Source organism: Colobus angolensis, unplaced genomic scaffold (assembly GCF_000951035.1).
Source record: "Colobus angolensis palliatus isolate OR3802 unplaced genomic scaffold, Cang.pa_1.0 Scaffold99, whole genome shotgun sequence".
Classification (NCBI taxonomy): Eukaryota; Metazoa; Chordata; class Mammalia; order Primates; family Cercopithecidae; genus Colobus; species Colobus angolensis.
The window spans coordinates 4,354,863-4,377,701 of record NW_012123931.1 but is presented as its reverse complement, the minus strand read 5'-3'; the positions used below and the strand labels follow the sequence as shown (position 1 = coordinate 4,377,701).

At 50.1% G+C, this 22,839-nt stretch overlaps 2 protein-coding genes across 15 annotated transcripts in view; one reads left to right on the top strand and one right to left on the bottom strand.

Moving 5' to 3' along the window:
- Positions 1–4,381: 4,381 nt before the first annotated feature.
- STOML1 (stomatin (EPB72)-like 1) lies at positions 4,382–15,751 on the bottom strand. Of its 7 annotated transcripts, XM_011932951.1 has the most exons (8): positions 13,203–13,459; positions 11,935–12,065; positions 11,472–11,578; positions 10,232–10,381; positions 9,724–9,927; positions 6,481–6,676; positions 5,833–6,042; positions 4,382–5,304 (listed from the first exon to the last, which is right to left on the bottom strand). In XM_011932951.1, exons 2-8 carry the CDS (start codon positions 11,939–11,941, stop codon positions 5,111–5,113), a joined length of 1,068 nt encoding a protein of 355 aa, XP_011788341.1. In that variant the 5' UTR covers positions 11,942–12,065; positions 13,203–13,459; the 3' UTR covers positions 4,382–5,110. The 7 variants fall into 7 exon arrangements, with proteins under 7 accessions (XP_011788341.1, XP_011788345.1, XP_011788339.1 ...); XM_011932955.1 differs by lacking the exons at positions 11,935–12,065; positions 13,203–13,459 and adding an exon at positions 15,686–15,751; XM_011932949.1 differs by lacking the exon at positions 11,935–12,065 and having other exon boundaries at positions 5,833–6,045; positions 13,203–13,462.
- Positions 15,752–15,812: 61 nt separating this feature from the next.
- PML (promyelocytic leukemia) overlaps positions 15,813–22,839 on the top strand; it is a 56,750-nt gene continuing 49,723 nt past the window's right edge. For 5 of the 8 annotated variants that reach the window (XM_011932941.1, XM_011932945.1, XM_011932943.1 and 2 more), the window contains exons 1-2: positions 15,831–16,075; positions 19,108–19,580. In XM_011932941.1, the coding sequence (XP_011788331.1) occupies positions 15,947–16,075; positions 19,108–19,580 (602 nt within the window). In that variant the 5' untranslated portion in view covers positions 15,831–15,946. Of the gene's footprint in view, positions 16,076–19,107; positions 19,581–22,839 lie in introns of all 8 variants that reach the window. The other 3 variants (XM_011932940.1, XM_011932947.1, XM_011932946.1) reach the window with 1 other exon arrangement.

The window sequence follows — 22,839 nt, the reverse complement described above, 5'->3', positions numbered from 1 at the left end:
TCTAGGTGTTTACCCAGATGAAAATATACGTCCAAACAAAGACTCATACACAGATGTCTGGAGGAGCTTTATTTAATAACCAAACCTGAAAACTACTCAAATGTTCACAATGGATGAATGAATAAATTGTGCCTCTATCTAGACAATGGAATGTGTTGGCAATACAGCGAACTACAGATACACAGAATAAAATATATTACTCTTAAAACCATTACAGTGAGGGGAAAAAGCTAGACACAAAAGAGTACATACTGTGTACTCATTTCATTCATATGAAATGCTAGAAAAGTGAAATGTGATCAGCGGTTATGGAAAGGTCAGTGGCTGCTCAAGGCTGGAGGTGGTAAGCACTGACTGGGAAGTGACGTGGAGAACTTTGTGAGTGGATGGGAATGTTCTGTATTTGATTGTAGGGGTGGTGGTTACTCAGGTGTTCACATTTGTCAAAGCACATCAAATGATACATTTTATTTTTATTTTTATCTTTATTTATTTAATTTTGAGATGGAGTCTCGCTCTGTTGCCCAGGCTAAAGTGCAGTGGCATGATCTCAACTCACTGCAACTTCTGCCTCCGGGGTTCAAGCAATTCTCCTGTCTCAGCCTCCCGAGTAGCTGGGACTACAGCGGTGTGCCACCACGCCTAGATAAATTTTGTATTTTTAGTAGAGATGAGGTTTGACCATATCAGTCAGGCTGGTCTCAAACTCCTGACCTCAGGTAATCCACCCACCTCGGCCTCCCAAAGTGCTGGGATTACAGGTGCGAGCCAGTCAAATAATACATTTCAAAAGGGTGTTTGTTGTATGTAAAATACACCTTTAAAAAATATGCAAATGCTAGGGGAAGACAGAAACCAAACCAAACCAAACCTTGTTCTTTGCTGGAACTAGAAATCCAAGACTTACAAAGCAATAAACAATTGGACAATAAACAGGCTGGGTTAGGTGGCTCGTGCCTGTAATCCTAGCAGTTTGTGGGGCCAGGGCCGAGGTGGGAGGATCACTTGAGGCCAGGAGTTAGAGGTCAGCTTGAGAAGGCCCTGTCTCTACAAACAAACAAACAAAAAAGCCAGGCATGGTGATTCCTTAAGCCTGGGAGGTTGAGGCTGCAGTGAGCCATGATCACTGCACTGTACTCCAGCCTGGGTGACACAGTGAGACCCTGTCTCAAAAAAAAAAAAAATTGAACAATAAACAAAAAAATTACACTGAGATACAAATTTTAACTTTCCAGAATGTCAAAAGATCCAAAAGTTTCATAACACAGTGTATTGACATGACTCTGAGAAAAAACCACCACTGACAATGGGAGTGTAAATTGGTATAATCCCCAGAGAGGGTATTCTGGCAATATTTACTAAATTATAAATGCTTTGATTTAGCAATTCTACTTCCAGGATTTTATCTTATAGATAAACTGTACCATAAATAGCACATGTTAAAGGTTATTCATTGCAAAAGCATTTAAAATAGCAAAACACAAGAAATAATCTAAATGTCTATCAGTCCAGGACAGATGGAATAAATTATGATACATCCATACTGTGGAATCCTATGTAACTACAAGAAAGAACAGGGAAAGGCTGTCTGTGGTAACACAGAAAGATCCTCAATGGGTGATGTTAAGTAAAAAAGACAACATTGTGTTTCTATGTTGCCATTTGTATAAAAACAGGAACAACAAAAACCCAGAAGATACATATTTGGATTTTCTTGCGTATGTATTTTTTAAAGAAACAAAATCTTCTGGAAGAATTACCAAGAAACTAATCGCAGGGCATAGGGGAAGGAATGGGAAATATGTGTGGAGGGAGAATTTTCATAATATACTTTCCTATCTTTTTAAATGTTTAGCCAACCAAAATTTAAATACTGGCTGGGTACAGTGGCTCACACCTGTAATCCCAGCACTTTGGAAGTCTGTGGTGGGAGGATACTGCGAGCCCAGGAATTCAAGACCAACCTGAGCAACAGGGGGAGACATCCTCATCTCTATAAAAGAGATTTAAAAGACTAGCCGGTTGTGGTGGCACACACCTGTGGTCCCAGCTACTCAGGAAGCTGAGGCAGGAGGATCGCTTGAGCCCCAGAGTTCAAGGCTACAGTGAGCTATGATCATGCCACTGCACTCCAGCCTGGGTGGCAGAGCAAGACAATCTGAAAAAAAATTTTTTTTAATGCTTAAAAATAAGGCTGGGTGCGGTGGCTCACGCCTATAATCCCAGCACTTTGGGAGGCCTAGGCCCGCGAATCACTTGAGGTCAGGAGTTCGAGACCAGCCTGGCCAACATGGTGAAATCCCGTCTCTACTAAAAATACAAAAATTAACCAGGTGTGGTGGTGTGGGCCTGTAATCCTGACTACTCGGGTGCCTGAGGCAGGAGAATCACTTGAACCCGGGAGGTGCAGGTTGCAGTGAGATGAGATCGTCCTGCACTCCAACCTGGGCAACAGAGTAAGACTCTTTTTTTTTTTTTTTTTAAAGAAAATACTTTAAAATAACATCAAAATAACACATTATATTAACCAGGATACTATAACTATTAACCAGGATACTATAACTATTATCATTATTCACCAGGTTATCTTGAAGAAAAATGTAATACATAAGAAGTGTCTAGTCCAGTATAAGGACATATTTGGCACACAGTTATGGTTACTATTTCTATACCCTGCCCTTCAAATGCCCGCACACAACCTGTCTCGTACTTCAGGTTCTAGTTCCCCAAAGCCCAGTTGCCTGGCTGCCTCTTCTAGCTGTGCCCTTGCAGGGACTTCTCCTCTGCTGAATCATTTTCCCCATGTCTTCTTATTGTCCACCTATCTGATGTGCAGGACATCACCTCCTCAGGGAAGTTTCTCTGATTGACACACATCCTCCTCCTCCCTCTTCACACCGACCCTTTAGGTGGCCCTTGTGCTCCCTCCCCTGTGGATTGCAGGGTCTGCTCAGTCCTCTGTAGCCCAGGGGCCATAGAACCTGTAGGCCCCCATTCCTGGAGTGCTGGCCCACGATCGAGCTCCCCTCCGCAGAGTGGGGATTACTGGTGGGGCAGGGCTTACTCTCCACCCACACAGACATCCAGAAGAGTTTTGGTTCCCCTAAATGTTACGTTGATCTTCCCATGCCCACAAAGAAGAGTTTGGGTTTCCCCTAAATTGTGATGTCATTTTTCCTGTCTCCCCTACCCCCCAGCCCTACCCCAGCCAAGGGGCAGTGCCAGCTTTCATGGTGAAGATGCCTGGGGTTTCCTGGGCAGCCCTTCACATACTGTGTAATAGCAATGGAAGGAATCCACAGGTGAATGCTGATGTGGGAGGCTCCCAGTCCAGCAGGGAGGGCAGCCATATATGCAGGGAGCAGAAACACACAATTTGGAATGGGTGCAGAGAGCCAGGCGAGGGCATAGAGGACAAGTCCCACTGGGCCTCAAAGTGTGGCCACAGTGTGGCTGTGGGGATTGGAAGGCAGGCTTTGGAACAGATAGCCTCAGCTAGAAAGCCCTGGAAGTGCCCATGAGAGGCCACCAAGTAGGCAAAGGGGCAACAGCAGGTGCAGCAGCCTGGGACTCTAGGAAGGGACCCTGGAAACCTGAACCTCAATGGCCATGGCAGTGACAGAGGGGTCTGTGCTGGGCTTCAGGGAGGTGCCTCAGGCAATGTGGAGGACCTCCAGGAGGAAGGACAAGGCAGTGTCTGGCAAAGTCAGGGACAGAGAGCAAACAAGACAGAGCCAGGCACCCGGGAAGAGGAGAGACCCCTGGGGGGAGGGGGGATGCAGTGCCAGAGGACAGGCTGGGGGCTGTTCTTAAGGGGAGGCTCTGATTTTTGTGGTTTTGTTTTTCCCAGAAGTCTCTCCAAGGAGTAAGATTCCTTTCTTAGGACTCGAGAAGTCAGAGGCCCCCCTTCTCTGGGGCCCCTGGGGTTTGGGCATGAGTACTGGAGCAGAAAGCAGGGCTGGGCTGGGCTGGGCCTGGGGCCAGGTCTCAATGACTGTTTCCTTCCCGGCAGCCAGCGGAGAAGCAGTGACAGAGTGTACCAGGAGGGGAAGCTGGCAGTGGCCCCAACACCTCTCTTCAATGGGACATGACCACCCCGCCTGCCCCTCAGTGTTTGCAGGACACTCTGGCACACTCGTGCCTTGCTTTCCTGGTGAACCTGTACCCCACTACAAAGAGGAACAGATAACTCCCCACCCAGCCCCACGCCTGCTTCCAGGGGCTTTGAGACACTCAGGAGAAAGAGCTTCAAATATTGTGAGGGTCTCTCTGTGTCAGCCACCAGGACATCAATCCCTGCCTGGGCTGGCAGCAGGGACCTTGTGGACCCTCCTAGCCCACCCCATGCCCCCAGGAGCTCCGCTTGGCTTCTTCTCTTTTATACATTGTAAACACCACATTTATTTGTCTGAGATTTGCAAACCTCCGGTAAGAAGCACAGAACGCAGGGCTCTACTTCATGCTGCCCTGGGCCCCAGCTCGCCAGGCATGCAGGACGGAGCTGGCAGATGAGTCAGACATCTTCGGGAGCAGTGCCAGGGGAGCAGCAGGCCCTGCTCCTTCCCATGTCCACTCCCGCTAGCCTGGGCCTGGACTGCAGCCAGGAAGGCGGGCCAGCCAGGATCCCCAGGTAACTACGCCACAGGGACCTCTTCTTGGAGGCTGCCTTCCCATCCCTCCCCATCCCTCTCCAATCACTGCAGAGCTTAGAGCTTGGACCACATGCTTGGTCCCTCACACAAGGTCCAAACCAGCTGCTGTCAGGCTGTTACTGTGGGTCCTGCCTCTTCAGTCAGGAAGCCAGCAAGGTAGGGCCCGGCAGGGCGGGCCTGGCTTCCCTCCTGGCATCACACCGTGCACCCAGCTCAGGGCTGGGCACTCAGCTGGGGACCAGGATGGACAAAGGCTTGTCCAGAGAACCACTGTAGGGGAGAAGTGCATGGCAGCCAGACTCAGTCTCCCCTAGCCTCCATCCATGGGCTCTTGGCTGGGCCTGAAACTTGTTAGGGCCTCAACTCTCGGTGGTACAGATGAACACTTCCTCCTCCAAGAGGCCCCTAGGGCTTGGTGCCAGGCATGGGACTGGGCTATGGAAAGTCAACCAAGGCTGCTACTTCAGGGCCCTGAGGACAGCCTCCAGCTTCATGGCCACGGCCAGGTCGCCCTTCACCTTCAGCCGTCCGCTCATGTAGGCCCCCAGGGGCCGTAGCTCTCTGCACAGCAGGGCCCGCAGGTCTGCCTCGGCCATCTCTACCACCACATCAGGGATGCCATCAGGCACCCCTTGTCCCACTTTTCCTTGTCCTGTGGGGGAAAAGAAAACCAAGTGTCAGTAGGGGGATGGAGGAACATGAAGGAGAGCTATGGGGATGGGAGGGGCTGGCATTTCCCATTGGGAGGAGAGTACTGGTTCAGAGTTCAGGTTCTAATACCCTGGGTTTGAGTCTTATTGGCTGTGTGAACTCTTGGAGCCTCAGTTTCCAAATCTGTGATGATAATCCCTTTACAGATGACAATTCCTAAAGCATAAGCTCATGGTGAGAAGTGGGTGAGATAATGCACAAAAAGTACTTGGCACAGAGCCTGACAGGCAGCAGGCCTGTAACATGGGCAGGCCTCTTGGTATTGGAAGCCTGGCTGTGTTGTCCTGTGGATGGTGGGGACACCAGGGCATAGATAATGCCTGGAAATGGTGTCTGAGCCCCTGACTGCCATGGGTTCACTCCAAATTATTAGCAGGAGCAGGGGGCAGTCTACAAGAGCACCATTGGGGTGGGTAACATGCAACCTAGCAAGCTGGATGGGAAGGAGAGGCAGGGAGGGCAGCGGCACCTGTAGTGAGGTCCAGGAAGTAGGCACTCTGGGTGCCGCTGGGCAGGACGACATTGAACTGGTAGCAGGCCCCGATTTGGTTGACCAGGGCCTCAGACAGGAAGGGCTGTAGAGCAGTGAGCAGCCCCTCTGCCAGAGGCTTCTTTGGACTGGGCCTGGCACCGACTTGAGGGGCAGGCGGCTCAACTTCACTCACCATCTCCACAGTGTCTGCTGGGGATGGCCAACGGGGTTGGGGAAGGAGGCAGAGAGGAGGTCATCACATTGCCAAGGTCAGGACCACTCACTGTGGCCTTTGTACCTCTCCTCTTACATCCCCTTCAGGCCTCTGTTCCACTTCCTCCCCTACCAGAAAGATGCCCCTGAGCTTTCAGCCTAAACTGCAAACTCAGTTTCTAAACTACTCCAGCCTCAGATATAAAACTCTTTCCAGCTGCCCTTCTGGTGCTGTCGCCGCCTCCCACGGAGCCTGCCAATGGCCTCTACACACTCAGACACCTGGCCTCCTCTCACTGCCCTGGCTGTGGGCAGCGTGGGCTGAACATCTGTGCAGGGTGTGTACTGCACAGAGCTGCTGGGATAGCGAGCAAAGTCTGTGCTGGCACCAAGCTGGTAAGCACCCCCGCCCTCCTCCCCAGGGCTCCTCACCTGGCCCCGGGGACGGGGCACCTCCTGCCACTGAGTTCATGCTTCCTCCCAGGAAGTGCAGGGCCAGCTGCTGGAGGGTGCTGTCCAGGTGGGGCCCAGCTGGGCTGTCCTGGGGCGGCTGGAGCACGGCCTCCACTGCCAGCTCCACTCGGTCTACCTCTAGACCCCAGGCCCTGGTCACATCGTTGATCTCCAGCTGGAGGACAGGGTGGGGAGAAACGTAATTCATTCAACAAACCTTTCCTGAGCACCTTCTTTGGGCAGACTGTGTGGCCGTGCACGGACATGGAGTCACCACACCACCCTTGAGACACTCCTAGCCTGGGACACAGGCAGAGGACAATGACCACTCAAGCTGTGGTAAGTACCAAGACAGAAGCAAGGCCAGTGGTGAGCCCCTAGCAGAGGAGGGTGGTGCCAGCAGGAGGGAGTCCTCAGGTGGAGGAGGACCCTGCCAGGCAATAGGAACAGCATGTGCAAAACTCCAGACAAGAAAACCTGGCATGTTCATGGAGCTGCGAGGAACGAGAGTTCCATTTAGCTGGACCCTCACATGTGGGCTGAGGACTGGAGACAGCTAAGGGGTCAGAGGTGGGGTATTTCTGCTTACTTGGATTTATTCTGAAGCAACAAAGAGCCCCAGAGAAGAGTTTGAGCAGGGAGGTGACAGAGCAGACTTGCTTTAAGGCAAGATCCTCCTGGCTGCTGTGGAAACTGGATTTTAGGGGGCTGAGGGGAGGGATGGAGACGAAGTAAGACATTGTTTCAAAATACAGCCAAGGAATGATGCAGCTCTGGCGAGGGCGGAGGGGAGCTGTGAAGCCAAGATCCACTGAAGGAGGCATGCCTCTATCAACTCTACTGAGCCATAACAGGGCACTAGAGAAGTGCAAGCACCAGGTTATGGGCTGCCTTGATGTGCAATGATAGAAGAGGGGGCATGGGTGGGGAGGTGTCAGGCTCCTGAATGGATGAGTGTGGCATTCACTAGAGAGGACACACAGAGGGTGGGAAGGGAGGGTTGGCAACTTTTTTTTTTTTTACTATTGTAAGCTTGAAGTGTCTGTGGGGCAGTCAACTGTCCAGTAGGCAGCTGGAGAAATGGCCCAGGGTACAGAAGCATCAGGGTTAGGGCAGGTCGTTGTGAATAATCAGCATCCACAGGCAGCAGACAGCTCAGATGGATGAGCTCTTCCAGAGATGTTACAGATGAGAAGAGGCCAGTGATGAAACCCTGGAAACTCAAGGGCAGGTGAACAAGTGGCAGTAACCAGGGGTAACAGGGAAGGAGGAAATGCAGGGGGTTCTGGGGACTGGGGGCTGGGTCGACCATGTCGAATGCTGCCACCAGGTGATGTAAGGGAAGGGCTGAGAGGTGCCCACTGGGCTGGCATGTGGGAGGTCACCGTGATGTTGGCCAGCGCTGACTCTGGAGCCCAAGGAGGTCAAGACGAAGGATGTGGGGGCAGGGGTTGGGGGCATGGATGAAAGTCTTGCAGAAGAAAAGGGGAGAAAGGGAGTGGGAGCTAGAGGGCACTGGGGCAAAGGGACGGTACATTTCTACACAGAAAGGAGAAGTAACAGAGAAAGAGTGCATGGAGTGGAGGGAAGGCATCCTGGGACAGCAGGGGGCCCAGAGCAGTGCGCAGTACAGGGATGAGCCTCAGAGAGGGGAGACAGCCAGGAAAAGAGGCAGGAAAGCAGCACAGAGGCAGGTGGGTTTGAAGGGGTGAAACTGGAGGAAGCAGAGTGCTCATCCTAGTCTTTCTCCTGAGCGTTAGGAGGCAAGGCCCGCTGCAGAGAGCAATGGGCAGTGAGGGCCAAGGCAGCTGGCCTGGACCTCTGCCACGTAAGGAGTGGTAACTGGCTAAGGAGGGTCCAGCAGGTGAGAGGTGGGGACTCTGATTTCTCTAGAAGAAAATCAGGCATGTGAGTAAGTGTGCACCTGAACCAGGGCCTGAGGCCAGTGTGCTGGACTTCCTGAGGTTCTGTCTCAACCACAGGCACAGATCTCACTCTACCAGGTGCCCACTCAGTCTGGGAAATGGGGCCTAAATGACTCTTACATCCTTGTGTGGGAATGGCTTCCCTAAACTGCCTCTCTCACATCAAAGAAATGTGCAACAAGACTGAGATCAATTTTCTCTTCCTAAAGGTGAATTAACATGGGACACGGTTTTATGAATAAAAGTTGTTATCCACTTGTTATCTGAGTTGTGTTAGATCAAGCACTGGATTGAGGGGAGCTGGTGGGATGCAGGCAGGTGGTCTGGCTATGACTCAGCTCTGCCCTTGACCATAGCTCTCAAAGGCAAGTCAAATTATTTCTTAGCCTTAGTTTCCTCCCTCCAAAATAAAACAGTAGTACTGACTTGCAGCAAAAACGTGAAGCTCAGACACGCTGGGCCAGACAAAAGGACTTTGTAAACCATAAGCTTCTAAGCACGTGAGAGCTACCGTTAGGACCTCAAATAGTATTTCCTCATGGATTTCACCTCGCTGCTTGCAGTGGGACCTCCAGGACTGGCATTTATCCCACTCCCCTGCCTATCCTCTAACCTCGATTCCCCAGGGCAAAGCAGAGCCAAGAGGAATGGGGAGAAACTTCACCTACATTCCCCTGTCAGGACACAAGAGGAAGCACAAGTTGAGTGTGGCTGCAGGGGACATGCCTCTGCATGTGTATTTATTTCTACCTCATCTTGTAGCAGAAGACATTTAAGGCAAACTCCAGTATATATATGGAGAAGAGGCTGGAAAAAGATCCAAATGTCCTCATGTGTCTTTGTTCTGTTCCAAACAAGGAAACCAAAATCACAAGCACGTACATGCTGCATGGTGAGCCTGGAATTCCCCAGCAGGTGACTGGACTGGGAGGGTCCCTGCTCCTTTACCCACCTGCCTGCCCCATGAGTCAGGCCCGGAATGAGAGCTGCAGAGGCCAGTGTCATCAGGGCAGAGCAGTGAGGGATAAAAACTCAGCAGTCAGGGGCAGACCCCAAGAATGTCTGCCGGGGCCACTTCCTCTTCTCAGGGACAAGTTTGCCCAAGATCGTTATGGTCTATGCCCACCTGCCATTCCTCAACTCATGGCCCCACCCAGGCACTGGCTCTTCAAAGGTGGTTACACTTTTGGGACATATGATAAACTGAGGCCCAGAGTGGTCTGACGCTTTGCCCAAGGGAGCTGGCAGGTGGGGCCGGTGCCACCCCCCAAGCTCCGTCTTGTGAGGGGCTGCCTACCAGAAGCTGGTCGCTGATCTTGAGCTTCTCCATCTGGATCTCCCGCAGCGGCCTCTTGAGCAGGGCCTTGGTCAGGGCGTTCTGGGCCGTCATGCGTGTGGCTGTGTTCAGGTCTTTCACAGTCATCACCGACAGCACCGGGTCCCAGATGCGAAACTGGACATCGGCTCCCACAGACAGCACAGCCCCGTCCTTAGAGGCCAGCTGTTGGGGGAGGCCATGACAGAGAGACACTGGAGGGGCTGGGGGTGCAGGGAGGTCAGGCCCACTGGGGTCACCCAGCTTGACCCACCTGCTTGGCAGCTAGCTCCTCAAGGGCAAATGGTGTCCCCAAGTATGTAGGGTTAGGTGTATGAAGCAAGGATGTCCTCCCAGCCTCCATCAATTTTCTGGTCTCTTCTTCCCCCTTTCCCCCTCAGATGGTGACTCACAGGCCAAGGTCTGGCACCACCGTACATTCTGGACAGGCCCCCAATTCCTCTGTCAAGGCAGCTGAGAAGCCCCTCACCTTGCAGGGAGGGACGCTGAAGGCTCGTGTCCTCAGATCCACCCTCTGAAAGGAGTCAATGAAGGGCAAGAGCAGAACCATGCCAGGTCCCTGGGGGGTGCGGATCCGGCCCAGGCGGAACACGATCATCCGCTCATAGGTGGGCACGATCTGTCCACAATGGCAAGGGAAAGAGTTGAAAGTGGTTAGCCAAGGCTGGCCAATGCTGTCTGTCTAAGTCCCTTCCTCACTTCTATCCTCCTCACCTGGATCACAGTTAGGTATCCCTAGCTCTGTTTTCAGATCAGAAAACCAAGGCTCACAGAGGCTAAGTTACTTGCTCAAAAATTGCATAGCCCTAAGTGAAACAGGGAAGACTTGAATGCAGTTCTGAGTAACTCCAAAGGCCATGTGTCTTAACCACTGCACCGTATTGACTTGATCCTTAGAGAAACTTTTCATCTCTATGGTCTGAAGCTAGACATAACTCATACCAGGAAACTGTCTGTCCTTGGATTAGTTAGGAGAAAAGGCTGGGCTGCCCTAACAGCACCCCCGGGCAAAGGGCTTTGTCAACTTTAGGTCCCTGGACCTCTTAGGGAAGTAGTGATGTCCAAATTGAGAAATGAAGGCCCAGAGAGGCAAAGCAACCTGCTCAAGGTCACACAGCATTTGTTTCTGTGGCAGTTTTAGAACTAGGATCTAGGGCCATTTAAGGACTCCCTTGCAGACCACACCAAACCCAGTGATTTTCTAGAGAGGGACTGTTGCCTAGGGTTACACAAAGGGCAAGCCCTCCTTGGGCTTCCACCTTCCCCACAGCTTTCACGTGTGATGCTGAACTACAGCTCCATGATTCATCCTTTTCCCACTGTACCACCCCTTATTGAAAATGAGGCCTGAATTCCTATTATGCATTACCTGCTGGGCTAAGTTGGGTGTTTTCATTTCTAATTTATTCTAACCCAAAGAGAAAATAATTTGGCAAAGACATCTGCGTGCACCTTAAAGCCAGTGTCCAGATCCCAGGACTTAGGAGTCTGGGACTTGTTTCTACCCCCTACTGGCTCCCAGTATGACTTCAGACAAGCCCAAGCCTTAGTTTCCTCCCCTGAACAATGTGAATGAATGGTTCTTGCCTAGCCCATTTTGCAAAGGGGTAATATTTAGGGAGACGGGACAGAGGATAGGCAAATTTATTCATCAATGCCAAAGCTCTGTGTGGCCCAACCACCCTGGGGGCTGACCCAGCCAGCCTTACCTTCAGGGCAAACCAGCCGGAAATGGGGAAGGTGACCAACAGCAGCAAGAACCCCAGGAAACTGATGAGGCCATGACAGAGGCAGGAAGGCCAGCTCTGGGGTGCATCTGCAGGTGAGAGCAGAGGTGGTCAACTGGACCTGCCATGACAGCTGCAAGTAGAGTGAACTTGGGCAAGTGTACCTTATGCCCACCTTCCCCTCGAGAGGCTCCTTCCTTCTCAGGGCTCTCAGTCTGGCTCCTTGCCTAATATCCCCGTATCTTTGGGCAGCTGCGAGTTAGGATCTGTTCCCTCCTCCTATACATCAACATTCATTTGTCCCAAGTCCAACAACCCTCACAAGGCCTTATTCTCTGCTAGGCAACAGTCATCAATCTCAGAATCCAGTCCAGGTGATGATGCTCTCCTCACTGGACTGAGTAGGGGTCAATCTTCTCATTTAATTTATATTGCCTACTCATACCTGGCATGCAGCCAGGAGCACCTGGGCATCTGTAAACATGCACTGAATATTGCTGGCAAAACACATTCCTCCTATACCATTAGCCCCAGAAGTATGCTTTCCAGGAGTCCTTATGAAGATGATGCCTTAGCCTACAGGAATAGAGCATAAATAGCTTATCAACAGGAGCCATAAATGAGGAATAAGACTATTATTTTCTATTCCTCACTCTACTTTAATGCCTTAATGACCATTTGAAAACGTCTATTTCATGAGATCGCGCCACTGCACTCCAGCCTGGGGGACAGAGCCAGACTCTGCTTCAAAAACAAAACAAAACAAAAACCAAAAAACAAAAAAACCTGCCTATTTAAATTCCAGAAAATTGTTAGGAGTTGGGGTCAGGGGCAGGGCTAGAAAGATGAGGCTTATCCAAGCCAAATGTCCTGGCCCCTGGAGAACCAGGATGGGAGCGGAGTCAAGACAGCTCCAGAATCTGGAATGAGGTTATTTGCTGCTTTCCTTCCCCCAACTCTGGACAGGAAGCAGTCAGGAGCCCCTGCTCCATTCTTCAAGGAAGCCCTGCCCTCTGGGCTAAGCCCCAGAGCACTGAGGCTCCACTTTGTGCCTGGCTCTGATCCCCCAGGCCTCTCAAGAGAGTTTTCCATACGGAGAGCTTTGAGGACAGGAAGGCCAGGGAGGGATCAAATACAAGGTAGGCGGTCAGGCTGAACAGTGTGGGATCTGGCCTCTAGGCCAAAGGAGCCACAGAAGACTTTGAGGGTAAGACAGAAGCAGGGCAGATCCAACAGACAGCTGAGGGCCTGTCTTTTTGGCCTGCACATCCAGGAGATGCCTAGTTCCCGGGCTTCTAGAGGTGCCCCCTAGGATGAAAATTCTTCCACTTCTTGGCAGCGGGTGCCTTTAGGGTGCTGGTCTCCTCCTCTGCCTAGACCTCGGTTTCTTCTATGCGAAATAGAAACCTGAAACGTCTTCCTAGGCCTAAAGGGCTGATAAGAACCGAGGACAAATGTGGTGAGGTGAGGTTTTGGAATATAGGAGCAACGCTGGCTGGCTCCGGGGCCACCGCCCCGCGACCCTAGGGAAGGCGGATCAGCGCTAGCACCAGGCGCCGGGTCCAGCCCCCTCTCTACATCGTATCCCTTTCTCAGTCCCCCCTCGTAGGGTGCGATGGCGCCGGGCCGGCCGACTCCTCGGAGGCAGAGATTTCGGGCCTGGGGGTTGCCGGCCGGTCCCCCCCGGGTCCGCCGTGCCGGGCGGCCACTCACCGGCCCCCGTCCCCACGCCGCCCCGCTCCGGGGACAAGCAGCCCTTCTGCGAGCCCAGAAAGCCAAAGCTCGACTGCTGGAAGCGGTCAAAATCCCCCAGGGGCAGCGCCCGGTACCCGGACCTGCCCAGCATGGCTTTTGACAGCAGACACGCCCCGAACTCTCGCACGGCGCCCTCCCTGACCAGCGGGCCCTACGCGGCCCCGCCCTGCTGGCTGCTGCTTCCGGCTTCACTGCGCTGCCACCCCGCGGCAGCGTCGGGCGCAGGAGGAGGAGACTGGCCGGGGCCCGCTCCCGCCGTCGTATGGCGCCCCCAGTGCTGGGAGGACCGAACTGCAGCCGAGGGCCAGGGGGTGTGATCGGTGTTCCCGGGAGCACGCTGGGGTCATCGCCTCCTCCCGTCTTCTACTCAGCCTTAGAAAAGCTGGAGGGGAAGCTGGTCACGGTGGCTCACGCCTATAATCCATCAGTTTGGGAGACTCAGGCAGGAGGATCGCTTGAGGCCAGGAATTCAGGACCAGCCTGAGCAATATAGTGAAAGCCTATCTCTACAAAAAGTTTTGAAAAATTAGCCTGGCGTGGGGATGCCTGCCTGTGGTCCCAGCCACTTGGGAGGCTGAGGCGGGAGGATCTCTTGAGTCCAGGAGTTTGAGGCTGCAGTGAGCTATGATCGTGCCACTGCACTGCAGCCAGAGAGAGAGAGCAAGATCTCATCAGGGTTTACAGGAAGCGAATCTTCTCCAGGATCAAGGACATGCTGTATCAGCCTTCTCAGCACTCCTTCTTGCACACTGGAGGCAGGGCATATCATATCTGGACCTTGGGTTTCTCTGGGACATAGTCTGCAAATTATTCCTCTTTGTGAACCCACAGCCCAGCAAGCAGGGACTGGCATAGGGCAGATCTCAGTACTTATTTGTTAAGTAATGGCCTAGCCAGGTCACTGTGATCAAGGTGGAGTAGGAAGGCCTGAACTTTGGCACAAAAAGAAAGAAGTTTCACATGCAGACCTCGGGGAGCATGGAAGTGCAAGGAAGAAGGGGATAGCACGGAGCCACATGAAGGCAGGGGCCCCAGAGCACCACAGAGGTGAGGCCCTGAGTCCTGCAGGTCTAGAAACAGCATGCCCCTTGATCTAGGTACCTGAAATTAACTGGCCTCTCCAGGGCTTGAGAAAACCTGAATGCAACTTGCGAATTTACTTTGAGAAGTGTTAACTTCCAACAGAACTCTGGGGTAGTCTGGGAGCAGGCTATCTTTCAAAGCAAGCAAATAAATGAATAAAGCTTCCCCAGCTCTGCCTCCTCAGCCAATCGCCTCTGGCCTCCGAAGCCCCATCCTGCCATAGCCCACTTCCAGGTCCCTTGTGCAGGTGGCTGCCCACCACATTTGGCTTTCATGGACTGATTCTCTAAAGGCCTGGGAGTACTGACCAGGCTGGAGGGAAGGGCAGGCTCCTGAGGCCTCTTACAGTCCCTAGGAAGTTGGGTATCCACCCAACCCTTGACCTCCAGCCCGCATACTATAAGGTTTACAAGAGCCAGGCCCTATCATCATCCTTTCTAGGCTGTTTCTAAGTTGGAACAGAGTACAGAATGGGTACACAGGAGCCAGCACAGTAGTTGCGATGGTTTAAGTTTGAAGCCAGGGGCACTGGCCCAGTGAGGTCACCTGGAGCTGTGCCCTTTTCCCCTCACCAGCTGGGAGTCTGGCATGCTTTTCCACTGGCGAAGACCTAGCTGGCTCTCCCCTCTCCCTCTTCATACCCGCTCTCCAGCTCTCCCCCTCCCTCCTGCCCCAATCACCTCAGATCCACCAGCCTTTCCAGCTGTCACTCAAGGCGTCACCCTGCTCCCTCACCTCCAGTCACTGGCTTCCCAGGATCTCTGACTCAAGACCCTCCTCTGCATCCCACAGCCACTGTCCTAGACCAGGGTGCGTGCCCCTAGGTTGTTAGAGTGACTGTCCCATCATGTACAGTTGATCGTGTGATCCCTGATTCCAAATCCTTCACCAACTTCCCATCACTCCCAGAACTGGTCCAATCTCCTTAGCTAGGATCTTGTCCCAGCACACTCCTTGGGCATCATTTCTCATGAATTCCCTCTTAAATCTGAAAATGGCCAAAGCTAGTTCCCAAACAGGCTTTCGTGTTTCAAACTTCCATGCCTTTTGCAAGAGCTATCTTTTGTGTTTCCAGTGTCCCCTGGACCCCACCACCTACAGCCCTGAATCCCTGGTGAATTCCCACTGCTTTTTCAGGTCCCAGCTGAGGGCTCTCCTTTCCAGAATGTCTCCGTTTGCAAGCTTGCTCTTCCATTACATCTAGGGCTCTTAGAAAGCAGGGGCTGGGGCTGCGTGTGGCTCGTCTTTGTGCGCCCAGCTCCCGGCAGGAGGTGACACGAAGCAGTGCCAGTATGAACTGATGAATGGATCAAACCCGGGGGCGGGGCTGCAGCCCTGCCCTGCCTCTCCCGCTTTACCGTAAGTCAGCAGTAGGTCCGCGGCTCCCCGCCTCTCCTTCCTCCCCGCTCTGGGCGTGTCTTTAAAACCCACAGTCGGCCTCTCTGCCCCTAGAACCGCCCCCAGCTTCTGTCTCACTTCCTCTCCAGAGGCGGGCTCTGAGCCGGCACCTCCCCTTTCGGACAGCTCAAGGGGCTCAGCCAACGGGCTCACGCCTCCCCTTTAGTTTCTTTTCACGCCCTCCAAGATCTAAACCGAGAATCGAAACTAAGCTGAGGTCCATGGAGCCTGAACCCGCCCGATCTCCGAGGCCCCAGCAGGATCCCGCCCGGCCCCACGCGCCCACCATGCCTCCCCCCGAGACCCCCTCTGAAGGCCGTCAGCCCAGCCCCAGCCACAGCCCTACAGAGGTACTACTGGGTTAGGGGATGATTGGGTTAAGGCTTTGTTGGTTTGCTGTGGTGGGGAGAGTGGGGAAGAGAGGGTCTAACGGAGGATTTGGTCAAGTACGCCAGAGAGTGACACAAAGCAGGAAGACCAGACACCAGGGTCCTGACTCTCTCGGCTGGGGCACGGGAGGGTAGGATAGAGTAGAAAAGAGGACCCGGAGGAGTTGGGGCGGCCTCGCTGGGCTGCGGTTTCTCCACTGAGCAGTTGGCCAAGGTGAGAAGGGTCAGTGGCCTCCGGGCCTGGGCCCGTCCGCCCACCCTCGAGCCCTGCCTCAACCCTGCCTCAGATGCAGGACACAGATTAGGGAGGATGGAGGTGGTAGCCCTGTTGCGCTGGCCTGGAGCCAGGAGCATGTCCCAGGCACAGCAAAACTAAAACCAACTTCCCAGATCCGAGGTGAGAAACTGTGGCTCAGACTGAAGAGGTATCTTTGCCAAGGCCTCCCAGCTCATGTGGTTTATGCTTAAGGAAGCCTCCCTAACAAATCCTTCTCTTGCCACACCTGTCGTGCCTACCTCCCACCTCCACCCCCAAAGGAACTACTTGGGTTTCTTGTTCTGCTGCCTTCCAGGCCCTTTTGCTCCCCTTCATGAAAGTACAGAGGACACCGTATTACAGTAACTTTTATAAGCATTATTACAACTAAGAATAACATTACTTAACAATACTAGCTAACATTTATGAGCACTTCAAATGTGCCAGGTACTGTATTAAGCACTTTGTTTTTTTTTTTGTTTTGCTTTGTTTTTTGTTTGTTTGTTTATGTTTGTTTTTGAGATGGAGTCTTGCACTGTCGCCCAGGCTGGAGTGCAATGGTGCGATCTCTGCTCACTGCAACCTCCTCCTCCCGGGTTCACGTGATTCTCCTGCCTCAGCCTCCTGAGTAGCTGGGATTACAGGCCACGCCACCATACCTGGCTGATTTTTATATTTTTAGTAGAGACAGGGTTTCACTATGTTGGCCAGATTGGTCTCTAACTTCTGACCTCGTGATCTGCCCACCTCGGCCTCCCAAAGTGCTAGGATTACAGGCGTCAGCCACCATGCCCGGCCTGCTTTTGTATTTTAAAAATTGTGGTAAAATATACCTAACGGATAAGCTCCTATGTTAACCATTTCTAAGTGTAACGTTCAGTGGCATTAGGTAGATTCACAATATTGTGTAACCATCACCACCATCTATTTTCAGAACCTTTTCATTACTCCAGAAACTCTGTACCCTTTAAACCATAAGGGAGGGAAAGATGGTTTCCCTCCACCCTTCTAGTTTCCTTGGCTGGGCTATGAATTAAATAGTCATAAAATAGATTAACAGGGGGAAAACCCATATTTAATTACATATGTATACTCAGGAGTACCACAAAGTATGAGACTCAAAGAAAGCTCAGATGATTGAAGCCTATATAACATCCTGAGCTACAGAAAAGAGCTTGGAGCTTCTGGGTGGTGATGATGACACAAGTTATGGGAGGGTGAGGAGAGGAGCTGTTGTCTTGCTATGTAGATAAAAAGTTCTTAGATAATAAGAGTTGTCTGGAGCAGCCCTCTTTTAATATAGATCATTTTACTAATGTAGATTTTCTTTAAGATGCAAATGCCTTTCTGTTTTACAAAAGGAGAGCTTTTCAGAGCTATTCCTGTATCAGCAGTTTCTCAGAATAACCAGCTTAAAATATGCCAACGAAGTATATTTCAAGGGTGGCATATTCTGGCCTCCTGCAGTCGTATTTTGAAGTGGTGTGTCCTGAGTCTCAGTAATGCAATAGCTCCTCATTTTCTCTTTCCCCTAGCCCTTGGTAACTTCTAATCTACCTTCTGTCCCTATGAACTTACTTATTCTAGATATTTCATATAAGTGGAATTGTTACCAGTAGACGGTCTTGACTGCAAGTTATTCAGGTTCTCGGCGTTTTGAACAAAGAATTGGACAAAATGCACAGCAAAGCAAGGAAAGAATGAAACAATGAAAGCAGAGATTTATTGAAAATGAAAGTACACTCCACAGGGTGGGACCCGTTGGAGCAGGGCTCAAGGGCCCCAGTTACAGAATCTTCTGGGTTCCAAATATGCCCTAGAGGTTTCCCATTGGCCACTTGGTGTTCACCCCATTGGTTGCAGAAAGCAACCAATCAGAGGTACTTTCAGTTTTCCATCTGCCAGGCAGGAAATGGGGTGGTTTGCAAAGAGTACACAGTAGCCTCTGGTCCTTTTGTTACTTAGGCGTGGAGAGGTGGGGTTTTCCTTTGGATTTAGTTCTAGGAAGTCAGAGGGAATCGGCCTTAGGTTCCCTGCCTCCAGACCCTATTCTCCTGCCTCAGAATCATACAGTATTTGACCTTTTGTGTGTGGCTTATTTCACTTAGCATAATGTCATTGAGGTCCATCTATGTTGTAGCATGTATCAGAATTTCATTTCTTTCTAATGCTAAATAATATTCCATTATATGTGTAGACACATTTTGTTTATCTATTCATCTGTTGATGGATACTTGAATTGTTTCTACATTTTGACTCTTGTGAATAATGTTGCTCTGGACATTGTTGTACAAGTATCTGTTTGGGTCCTTGTTTTTAGATCTTTTGGTTATATATGTAAGAGTGAAATTGCTGGGTCATATGGTTGTTCCATGCTTACCTCTTTGATGAACCCCCAAACTGTGCATTAAGCACTTTATATGAGGTTGGTACTTAGTGTATCTACCTTCCAAACTGAGTTCCTTGAAGGCAGAATGTATCCTATACCTCTTATATCTCAGGGCCTAGTACTGTGTGTGATGAGAAGTAGATGCTCAATAAATGGTGCAGTGAGAACAGGAGGGCCTGAATAAGTGGGAGTATTGGGGTGCTGATAAGCCAGGGTTTTGCATCATCCAATGACTGGCTGGAATGGAATATGAGGTCCTACTCCAGGCTCCATCTGTAAGGGTGGTTGGCCAGTGGGTGGGGGCTCTTGGGACTTCTCCAGGCCTCACCCGCCTCTCTGGTCCCCCAGCAAGCCCCCTCTCCGGAGGAGGAGTTCCAGTTTCTGCGCTGCCAGCAATGCCAGGCTGAAGCCAAGTGCCCGAAGCTGCTGCCTTGTTTGCACACGCTGTGCTCAGGATGCCTGGAGGAGTCGGGCATGCAATGCCCCATCTGCCAGGCTCCCTGGCCCCTAGGTGCAGACACGCCCGCCCTGGATAACGTCTTTTTCGAGAGCCTGCAGCGGCGCCTGTCGGTGTACCGGCAGATTGTGGATACACAGGCCGTGTGCATCCGCTGCAAAGAGTCGGCCGACTTCTGGTGCTTTGAGTGCGAGCAGCTCCTCTGCGCCAAGTGCTTCGAGGCACACCAGTGGTTCCTCAAGCACGAGGCCCGGCCCCTAGCAGAGCTGCGCAACCAGTCCGTGCGTGAGTTCCTGGATGGCACCCGCAAGACCAACAATATCTTCTGCTCCAACCCCAACCACCGCACCCCTACGCTGACCAGGTGAGTGGGCTGGCACAGGGTGGGATGGTGCATCCAAGAACCAGAGGTGAGAGGAGCAAAGATCCAAAGAGTCACACAGCTGAGGACAAGGAGCGTCTGGGGCCTTGCAACTCTAAATGTGGTTTGCAGATAATGCAGCATCCCTGGTGATGACCACAATTTATGCTGCCAGTCCCCACGCAGGTGGATAGTAAGTTTCCAGTTTCCTCCTATAATAAATAATGCTGCAGAATCATCTTTGCATTATTATCCAGTAATTTCTTCAGGATAAATTTTTAGAAGTGCCACTGCTGGCTGTAGGGGAACAGAAATTCTACATTTGATACATGTTACCACACTGCCCTTTAGAAAGTCTTCCAGTGGAATTTTCCATGAGCACTGACACGGAATCTCAGTAAGGCTGGATTCTAGGATCAGAGGCAGGTAGGTAGTTTCTGTCTGAAAAGTTGAGACCATTAACACCAGGCAGTGCTATCTGAGAATGTCTGTATGGGAAAAAAAAAATCACATCCAGTTGTAATTATTTTTATTAAACAGATTTTAACTCAGTTTTTAATAGGTAATACATTCGTACAGCTCATGAACAAAATTTATAAAGAGGAGAGAGAGAGTGCAGTCTTTTGTCCATCCTCAACTGTCTAATTCCCACCACTTCTCCCTTTTCCCATCCACAGGTAGCCATTGTTACTAGTTTTGAATGTTTCTTCTGAGAATTTCTTTATGACTATATATGCAGGCAGGAGCAGTCTTATCAGGTCCTATTTTCCCTCTTTTAGCCAAAATGGTAGCATAACTGTGTGAACTTTCAACCATCAGAAATAGATTGTTTATAGAAGGCTCTTCTTGGTTCTTAGGGATCCACTTGCAAAATGAAAGCATTTTTTGCTTGTTTTTGACAACTCAGAACTATATATGGCTAAACCACATACCTGCTAAACTACATATCTGCTAAACTGAGTGTGGTTTGTTTCCTGCTTTAGGATAAACTTCCCCCACTATCAGAATAAGCTTTCCCCTCCGACTTCTCAACAGCTGGTATCACCATATTTCTTAGCTTTTGTAAAGGTTGAGTGCCTTTCCACTTGTTTATTGGCCATTGTGTTTCTTCATTTGTGAATGGCCTGTTTAGGTCCTTTGCCTGTTGTTGTTGTTTCCTTTGAGGAATTAAGGGATTAATTAAGGAATTCTGGAACAAATTCCTAGAAGGAAAAAAATTTATGCATTTCTTTTGCTCTTACAATTTGTGCAGTTTTAAAACTTACATATTCATTGGATTTTGATTGAAGCTGCAATAAATTAGGGGAAATTGGCTTTATCTCTGGTTATATCTTTTGGATTTAAAAATTAAAAAAAAAATTTTTTTTTTTGAAATAGAATCTCCCTATGTCACCCAGGCTGGAGTGCAGTGGTGCGATCTTGGCTCACTGCAACCTTCGCCTCCCGGGTTCAAGCGATTCTCCTGCCTTAGCCTCCCAAGTAGCTGGGATTACAGGTGCATACCACCATGCCTGGCTAATTTTTTGGTATTTTTAGTAGAGACGGGGTTTCACTATATTGGTCAGGTTGGTCTCCTGACCTCAGGTGATCCACCCGCGTCAGCCTCCCTAAGTTCTGGGATTACAGGCGTGAGCCACCGCACCCAACCTTATACTAATTTCTTAATGATTTTGTAAGCTTTCATGTTTTGAACATGATAATGCAGCCATCCCATGGGATCCATGGGAGATTGGTTCAAATTCATAGATGCTCAAGTCTCTGATATAAAATGGCATAGTATTTGTATATAACCTCTACATATCCTCCTGTATGCTTAATTTTTATTTTATTTTTATTTTTTGAGACAAGGTCTTGCTCTGTCGCCCAGGCTGGGGTGCAGTGCTGCACTCGTGGCTCACTGCAGCCTCAGTCTCCTGGGGTTCAAACAATCCTCCCACCTCAGCCTCCAGATTATATGGGACTACAGGTGTGCATCACCACGCTCAGCTAATTTTTAAATTTTTTTGTAGAGACAGGGTTTCGCCACATTGCCCAGGCTGGTCTTGAGAATTCTTGGGCTCAAGCAACAACCCCCCCACACAGGCCTCTCAAAGTGCTGGGATTACAGGTGTGAGCCACTGTACCCAGCCCCTCCTTGTATACTTTAAATCATCTCTAGATTACTTATAATGCCTAATACAATGTAAATGCTATGTAAAGAGTTGTTTTACTATATTTTTGAATTTGTATTATTTTTTATTGTGGTACTTTTTTTAATTGATTTTTTTCCCTGAATATTTTTGATCCAAGATTTGTTGAATCCACAGGTGTGTAACCTGCAGATACTGAGGGCCAACTGTACATATAAATTGTTTAGCATAGTGCCTGGCACATATTAAAATTCTGTTATAATTTCTCTGCTCTAGAACAGTTTGAAGAATATAAGAAATTTAGGCTTATAAACGTTTTTTGAAAAACCATCTTGGAACTGGTGCCTTTTTTATAGTAGATTTTTAAGAACTTTTCCCATTTTTACCATGGAATTAGTCTGTTCTGGTTCTTGTGTCAGAGTTTTGGAAAATTTTCCAGTTCATCCTGAGTTATCTTTCATAATTTAAAAATCTCAGCCAGGTGCAGTGGCTCATGCCTGTAATCCCAGCACTTTGGGAGGCCAAGGTGGACAGATCACGAGGTCAGGAGATTGAGACCATACTGGCTAATATGGTGAAACCCCGTCTCTACTAAAAATACAAAAAATTAGCCAGGCATCCTGGCGGGTGCCTGTAGTCCCAGCTACTCGGGAGGCTGAGGCAGAAGAATGGACTGAACCCAGGAGGCGGAGCTTGCAGTGAGCCGAGATCGTGCCACTGCACTCCATCCTGGGCGACAGAGAGACTCCGTCTCAAAAAAAAAAATCCTCTAGGTCTGTAAACTGTACCCCCTTTTTTAATTTCTGATGTTGTATATTTGTGGTTTAGTGGTCTTTTCAAAGTACGGTACTTTTAGTCTTTCCTTAGATTGCTTACTGACTTTAATATTTTCCTTCTTTCTGTTTGGTCATTTTATTATTTTTGTCATTTTCTTCTAACTTTTGTCATTCATTTTCTAGTTTCTTGAACTTACAATTCATTTATTTGCAATCTTTATTGTTTAATAATAATAACTTTTTTTTTTTTTTTTTTTAAATACAGAGTCTCTCTACATCTTCATCCCAGTAATCTGTCCACAGGTAGGACCCTCCCCCCTGCCTCATAAGAATCCTTTTTTAATTTTTTTTTTTTTT

What these genes read in the sequence shown, in the direction of transcription:
- STOML1 (XM_011932949.1), bottom strand. Translation starts at nt 13,335, where the DNA reads ATGCTGGGCAGGTCCGGGTACCGGGCGCTGCCCCTGGGGGATTTTGAC. An exon ending in TCAGCGTCCCTCCCTGCAAG is followed by an intron (nt 9,928 to 10,231) that starts GTGAGGGGCTTC and finishes CTCCCCCAACAG; the next exon opens with CTGGCCTCTAAGGACGGGGC. An exon ending in AGATCAGCGACCAGCTTCTG is followed by an intron (nt 6,677 to 9,723) that starts GTAGGCAGCCCC and finishes CCTGTCCTCCAG; the next exon opens with CTGGAGATCAACGATGTGAC.